We start from the raw sequence: 8225 nt of genomic DNA, 5'->3' as shown, positions 1-8225 counted from the left end.
ACCCGTGGCTGCTGGAAGCTCTTCAGACTGGCATACCTGATACCTTTATTGGTTTTTTTCCCCTGCAAATTGCAGACATATATTTGAGTAGAGGTGCATACCTCAAAGCTGCTTAATAGCAAAGTAAACCCAGTTGAAAACAGGCTTTTCACTGTCCCATTAGAAGTAGTCCACAGACCCTAGGAACTTGGTGACCACAGGCTGAAGACTGTTTCTCGGTGACTTATGAGCAGCGTATTGCACTCAAATCCCTTGAAAATTCTGTTCATGATCACAGGAAATTAAGTTAAAACTAAAACCAACAGAAAATGCAAAGCACAGCGTTGCTCGGGGAGTGTTAGGTCTTCATCGTTGTTGTTCTTGGCCCATGGACGATAGAGTATGTGATCACTGCTCTATAAGCTTTCAGATTGAGAAAATCATTAACAATGTAAATGTAGCTTTGCCTTGCAGTGTATCTTGATCCAACTTTCAAGTAGGTCTATAGCCCAGGGCTTCAGCATGGTCATGGTTTAATCCATAAAAAGTTTGGTCTTTGCAACATAAAATGGGGAAGTCGTGTCAGCTGGTGCTGGCTCAAGGCATCTCAGCAATGGAAACAAGGCAGATAAACAGTCAAGCCAGGCTTCTCCTATAATGGTACGGTGAGAAACAGAAGAGCAGAGGCAGTACCTTTAAGGAGTCAAGTGCCACTAGTGGGAATGGGTGGAGCAGAGCCATCAAATGCTGTAAGGACCAGGTGTGGGTGCCACTCCAGCATCCCAATCTCTTCCCCAACAACAGGTACCAGTGACAGCCAGCAGCTGGCCTTTCCAGCAGTCTGGTGTAGGCAACAAGGCTGCAGCCTTTCTGCTGCCCCTAGCAATTAGGTCCTTTTTTGCCCCAGCAAGTGACTCTCTACTACGGTTCAGGCAGGACCAACTCTGTGGCAGAAGAGAGGCAGAGTTAAGTGATGGCATCTACTGTCAGTCAGCCCAAAGGTGCTAAACTAGTCTTTTGGCCAAGCTATACCATGATGATGTAGAGGAAAGAAGAAGAGATGCGAATACAAGTTAATGCAAATAAAGAAATCTATGACACTTTCCCTGTCAAAGGAGATGGATATCCAAGGCTGCAGGATCCAGTATTTTCTCAGCTGTTTCCTCAGAGAACATACTTATAAAAATTGGTTGATTTGATTTGAATCCAATGATTTTGTTTTGCAAGCTTTCAGGTGGCTTATGATGTTATAAAAATGTAAGAAAGGACACATTATACTGAAGAGAAACCCCCACACACTCAGTACACTGCATTTTGCACAGATTTTTTACCGCTTTAGATAGTTTTAAATAGAAGAAACCACCTTTTAAACCAGAGAGTTTTTTGTGTTGTGTTTTTTTTTTTTTTAATATTAAACTCACTTAAAGGTTTTGTTAACTGAGAGAAAGAGGTGTTTACAAAAGGAATTCACCTCATTCTAGAATAAGTGTCTGGGATAGGTGAGGTTCATATTCCTCTGAAACTGGCTGCTTTGCACCATCAGTTTAAAAAAACTCCAAGGATGAACAGATTTTAGATGTGCAAAACCGGGTAAGATTAGTGCTATCTTTTATCCATTCCAAACTACAGTTGGAGTAAGAAAGTGATAAGGTGCTAACCTGCAACCAATAAATGTCAACCATCCCCTTTAGCTGAAGAGATTAGTAGTTGAAAAGAATAGTCAAGTATGACCAGTGGGTTTTGGTGCCTTGGTTTGGGGTGCCAGTTTGTGTTGACTTAAAGGAACCTGCTTTTCAGAGAGTGTTCTTCCTTCTGAAAAATGAGCGATATGACGATGTCCTAGGTTTGGCTCCTAAAAACTGTAGGCCATCAGTAGCACAAGTTGATTTGGAAAGTCTGGTCCTGTGTTGTGCAGTGTATAGAAGTCTTCACAGCTGTGTTGCCCAAAGCAAACAGATGGTTTCACCTGCAAGGTTTTGTCTCATGTAAAATTCATGTTGTGAATTGAGAAAGAGTGTGTTTAGGTTTTATTGTTCTGGGTGCTGCTTAGTGTGGTTATTGGAGCAATAACAATCTCAAGCAAACACACTGGAAAAGTTGTCCTTATCCAAATGGTTTGAGGAATGTTTCTTCTCTTGGTTAACTCAGGAGGAGTTAACTGAAAGATCAAAGCTACGAAGTCTGCCAGAAACGTGAAAACCCAGTGGTGCGAGACACCATAAAAGGGTTAAAAATGATGATGTAAATCATGTGTGTTGGTTAAAATGCTGTGAAAGCGCAGACAGAACCTGGAGGTATAATAAATAATCTTTGAATACCTGAGAGCCTTGTGGCCTCTCTGTCATTAATCAGAAACCACAGGCTGAGGGATTGGCTGGCAAAACATTAATCATTAAGCAATTAATTCCAGCCGTGAAAACAAAACTTTGTGATTTCCTGAGTAGGTGGGATTGAAGGAGGCAAGGTATGTTTTTGCTTTTTCACCATAAAGGAAATAAGGAAGTACTGAGGAGGTCATACATTCATCATTCAGATGGGATAGAAAATCTCCTTTATTATCCTGTTCTTCCCTTTTTGTTTATATGAAAAGCGAAGAGAGAAAAATCACCATGGGTTTTCCTAGGAAGCAGTAATGAGCCTCTTGAGCTTAAACCTTTCTAGATGTGTGATACTAACAAAAAGGGTCTTTATTTCTTGTATGTTCCTCCAGTTCTCTATAAAAGCATGCTAGAAATACCTTATTTTTTCTTTTCAGCAGCATCACCAGCCATAACAGTTGTCTTGTGAGACTCAGGACATCTGTCTTTTTTCTCTTTTTCTTGAATACCGGTTTCTATTAATTTACCAGTTACCTTAGGATCTTAGCTTTCCTTGCTTTTTGTGTTTATAACTATGGAGAAACCTAAAAATGCAGTTATTAAAAGCTGAATAATCTGGACACAAGGAAAGTGGAGTCAAAAATGTGTATATACTGATTTTGATTTTCTGCATGTCATTTAATTTTGCAGATATTTTAATTAGTTCAAGGGACCTAGATGATATTTCTTTCATATTTGGGGTTGGAAATGCTACTAGAACTGCCACTTGTATTTTTAAACCTGAAATGTACATGTAAAGAAGAATTTTAGTCATGTTTTTTGTGCCATAACTGAAAGGAAACCTGGCCCCTCAAGGGCTGTGAACACAACTTTACAACCAACTTCAAGAGACCACCTTTCTGTAAAGTACTGTTGGATGGGTGGTGAGGTATGACATAATTAGACACTGCCTAAATAGCGACTGGGCCTAGATAATTTGCCAAGTGTCATGTGAGAAGTTTGTGACAGAAAATGACTGTGGTTCTTTGGCTGGTACCTAACGCCTGGCCATCTGCCTTGCTAAGCTGGTCTCGTAAATACTCGGGGAGCAACTACAGGAGCTGTTACCTTAGATCAGCCTGGCTAGTGATTGCAGTAGGCAAAGGACTGTGTTGCTGGCTTCTGAAGGATTAGTCACAAGCTTGAGACACCATTTCGTTTAACTGCAGTCATTTTCACAGGAGAATTCAAATGCCACCTTCTCCTTCCATAAAATGTGTGGAAATATCTAGCCACGAGACATGCAAGGAAAACTTTGAGCTAAATAGATGTCACAATTCATGCAGTGTACCCTTTCAGCTATAAAGAGATGTCGTCAAAGCCATGGGGTTTGCAGAAATGAGTACTGTGTGGCAATAAGATACCTTTACATACAGCAGTTTTCTTTCATCAGACAGCATCTTAGAGTTCATGCAGACAATCTATAATGTTTATCTCATCTTCTGCTCAGAGGTAGTGTATGGCAAGACGCAGTGCGTATATTAATGTTAGTTAAAGATTGCCATCCTCTTTAGAGATGTAGTTCCTGCCATAGGTGTAACAAAAAAAACAAAGGTTAAAATAAATATATTCAGTATGAAAGGTTTTGAGAACACATTCAGCTGGGCAGAAGACAATATATACTGAGAAACAGAATGTTGTGTATTTGTCCATTATGTCAGTCCTATTACAGAGAGCAAATTGCAACAGTCCTTAGCTAAGCAAAACGTTTAATGGGAGCAGAATCTGTCCAGCACAGATGGCCTGCATTCATGGACTGCCGCTGAGTTTCTAACTGTGATTATTCTTCATTTCCTCCTTCTTCCCTCAACTTGTGAATTAGTCTCGTCTGAGGAGACAGGATGTCGGCTTGAAAAGCCACCTGGATCAGTTAGACCAGCGAATAAGTGAGCTGAAGTTGGACGTCAGTAAGACCTCCAGTGAATACTTGGATAGTGACAGCCGGCCCAGCTCAGGTAATGCCCACTTGGTTGTTTATTTCTGGGAGTATGATGCTGGGAGAACTCAAGGTTGTCACCTGCTAAGCAAAACTCTCTATATTGTTTGGTCAGAAACACTGCCTCATGGCTGAGGTGGAGAATAGTCATATGGCACAGAGCACGCTCACAGAGCTGGTGGGAATTTTCCTGCGCAATTGATTTAATTGGAAAATGCTTATTTTCTCAAACAGTATTTTTTTCTGGAATTTTTTTTTTTTATTTTAAAATTGATATTTTAGCCACAAATGGAAGGATGAAGAGACAGATTTATTTATTAATTGGCTTATCCAGTGCAGAATGACCGTTGGCAAAGTGGCTAGAGTACTTACTAGAAGTGAAGGAGACCACTATCCATGCTAATGCGCTGCTTGAATCTGAGAAGGGTCCTGAACCTCACTAATGCTTTGAAGATCACTACCACTGCAGTGCTCTGGCCAAATGAATGTTTGATCGTTTATATAAAAATGAAATACCTCCATTAAAAGAGTCTGAGTAAAACAACCTCAACAGTTTGCTGACTAAAGCTGTCATGGACAGAGAGATTTGAGTTTCAGGTTTCTGGTCTGATTTACATAGACAGCCATACCACAGACTTTCATAGCTAGGACATCTGTTAAAACCAGTTTCTGTTATCTAGTCTGAGACAATGGGAATACATCTTTTTAAACAAAATTTTGAAAATTGTTAAGTCTCCAGTGAGACAAGGAAAGAGGTTTTTTATTTGCAGCATGCAGATTTGCAGCCTGGCTATAAAAAGTACAAGGTTCTGTGAGTGCTGTGAGTGTTAAAGTTCAGGAGTTGTGCACTTAGGCACATACACAGAGTTCAAAAGGAAACAATTTCCTCTTCTGTTTGCTCTATATAGAGAGGAATAATATAAATTCCTATCTTGAATTTATACAGAGCCTTTTTTAATACTTCCATAATTAATTGGCAATGACCACAAGATGTGGAAAGGGAAGTAGCCTCTATTCACTGCCCTTAGACATTCCAGCTATCAGAGACTTGGCAGCTCTGATCAGAGTTTTACTCTACTTTCCCATCCAAGCTGTGCTTGTATGTATCTAGCACAAGTTACAACAGCGTAAGATGGCCCTGTTTTACACCAGTTGCCTAATAGTCCCCAAAGACATTCTCCAGTGAAGAACTGGGCATGATGGTGCTGCACTTCACCCCATCCCACCCTCAGAACTAAGCATGCATGTGCGTGCCAAGCTGGCTCAGGGCCTAAGTAAATATGCAGAAGCCCAATAAGAGGTGGCTGAATTAGACTATACCTCTGCTAAAGTTACCTAAATAAATGATCATAAATTTAGGCCTGTGGCACATAGCAAATGAAGATTTATTTTATTATTCGCATTTTTCTTCTACAGAACATGTTTAGTTACTGTAAATAAGAAATACCTTACTATTTATTTTAACTCTGCAGGCTTCTATGACCTGAGCGACGGCGGTTCTTGCTCACTCTCCAATTCTTGTACCTCTGTGTACAGTGAGTCCATCTCCTCCTCCCACACCAGCCTTTTGCCCAGCTCTCAACACCCTAAAGCAAGGCTCAGTGTGTTTGATTACCGACCCAAGTCTGCAGATGAAACTACTGTACACACCACCAGCTTCCAACAGCAGGCAACCTATGTGAGCGATGGATGTCGGATTACAGCTAGCACAGACATTTCTGGGACGCCTGCCAGGTCCCGACCGAGGCCAGTTTCCACAGGTAATCAACTGCAGAACTGGATACTCATTCAAGAGAAGGGCAGAATTCTGGTTATTACTTTTAGGACCTAATATACCAATGTGTAATTAATATATAGCACTCATTTTCAATACACAAAGTGAGAATTAATCGAAACCACAGAGCCAAACAGTTTACTGTCCAAGCTGCACTTATCTCCATACTCGGATACTTCTAAACAATAACAAATAGGAGGATGTATGCATTTAAAAATGGAAAAATATTCCAGTGCTTGAGATAAAATTGTAATGAATGTTGAGATACTTTTTTTTTAATTTACCTGCTTGTGAAATCAGAAAAATTGCAGTATTTGAAATACCTTGTGTGAAAGTGCAGGGACGTATGAAAAATATAAGGTGAATTCAAAATTGGAGGTGTTGCATTTTACTGAGAACAATTTTACAGAAATCTGAGGAGAGACGCTTCCAGACTTAGTGCCTGTTTTCTCAATCTGTTATAAAATCAGTATGATCATACTTTTATATACACCTTGCCCTATTTATTCAAATTAATGTGGACTCAGTCGATACTCTTTTTCATAATTTATTATGTACAGTTAGGAATAACAGACACCAAAGGTTAACTGACTGTCTAGGAACCAGTCGTGAGCCTAACAGTGGACCAACCATGAATTTGCATCATACCTTTAGACAAAATGGGCAAGTCCATTAATATTCCAAATCTCTTGTTTACTCATCTGTGAAGTGACACCACTTCTTATTGTGAGTCCTTCCCTGGCCTCAGAGCAACCTTGTGTTAGTGCAGTTCATACAGTGACCCAGTCAGATGTGTGACAATTCCATTATAGAAACAGGGAAGTCATGGGGAACATAATTTCAAGTACCGTGTCACTCTGGAGTCATTCCCACAGCTACTTGACCTGAGCTAGCTCACGGCTGGCTTGAATCAAGCAGAAGCAAAGCTTATGTTCTGTACCTATCTGTGCAGACACACCTGAGGCAATGGTGGTAAATTATAGCATAAAAGCAAAGTCTTCTCAAGGTTTCTGAGAGGCTGAGGGTGGAGCTGAGCTTAATGATCTGTGGCTTCCATGTTCTATCAGAAACTTTCCTGCCTTGCAACATTTTGCTAAGACCCCAGGGGCTTTATGTGTTTTTGGATATGGAGACAGACTAGCAGAAAAAGGGATAGCTGATTTAAGTAGGGGTGCGGGAGTGAGGCTACAAACCTCCTTCAGCCCTTCTTCCACCACCACCTCCCTTCTTCCTGGCTACAACCTCTTACGCTTCCTTCAGTGTGAGAAACATAAGTAGTAGGGTAGTAGTGGTGTAGGCTTGAAGAAAGAGTTCTCACAAAGTTGGCCACATTGCAGGAAGTGAGGCAAGATGTTACTTCAGGAAAGCATCATTGGAAGAGGGGAAGAAATTTCTCTTTTCCTCTCCTTACCTTGTCCGCACAGGTAGCTGCAGGTATAAACTGATGGTCTTTTCTTTCAGTGGTAAGCGGTGCTAAGACACCACAAGCACAGCACTCTTGACACCGTCCTGGTTGTTTGCACAACAGAGCATCTCTACACACTGCCAACAATTTTCTGAATAATTTTCATTATGGAGATACGTTGTTTGAGAAACCATCATCCTAACCTTTGCTGTAGCAGGTCTGTAAGTGCACTGCAGACAATGCCAAATTTTGAAGTCTTTCAGAAGCTTCCTGTCACAGGACAGAAATAGTCACTGTAAGTGAAATATGTGGTTGGATTTCCTGGTAGCATGAAGCAGCCAGGAAGTCAGTTAGCTGAGGATTTGTTGGCACTAAAGTCTTCACTGTTGTACAGAGAAATACAAGCTAACTGCAGATGGTTCCTGTACTCTTGGTACCAGAGGTAACACAGCACCATAGCGGTCTATCAGATGATTTGTCTGGATGGAGCAGTGTTGCTTCACACAAGAACACAGCCTGTCCTCCCAGTGCACAGGAGATGCTCCTGAGAGGAAGGTGCAGCAGTCAAGTGTAACTTACAGCAGCCTTGACAGTACTCCAAAATTTAAGAGATCTGGAGTGGTGGCCATAAATACTATCTTCAGGGACTGAGCCTTCCATCTGCCTGAGTAGCTACCTTTAGATATTTTCTCTGTCAAAGTAAAGGTTCTTTGGTCCATTCTTCTATATCCTTAAGGTTGACTTTTTAAAAACCTACACATAGAATTATGGCAT

At 40.9% G+C, this 8225-nt stretch overlaps 1 protein-coding gene across 1 annotated transcript in view; it reads left to right on the top strand.

The window, feature by feature from the left end:
• Positions 1–8225, top strand: part of DACT2 (dishevelled-binding antagonist of beta-catenin 2) — a 42268-nt gene that overhangs the window by 31355 nt on the left and 2688 nt on the right. The window contains exons 2-3 of the mRNA XM_009891476.1: positions 4159–4291; positions 5745–6032. Coding sequence (XP_009889778.1) covers positions 4159–4291; positions 5745–6032 — 421 coding nt within the window. The remainder of the gene's footprint in view (positions 1–4158; positions 4292–5744; positions 6033–8225) is intronic.

This window comes from Charadrius vociferus, unplaced genomic scaffold (genome assembly GCF_000708025.1).
Source record: "Charadrius vociferus isolate BGI_N301 unplaced genomic scaffold, ASM70802v2 scaffold68, whole genome shotgun sequence".
Lineage (NCBI taxonomy): Eukaryota > Metazoa > Chordata > Aves > Charadriiformes > Charadriidae > Charadrius > Charadrius vociferus.
The sequence above is the reverse complement of the archived record's forward strand: the minus strand, read 5'-3'. Positions and strand labels throughout refer to the sequence as shown.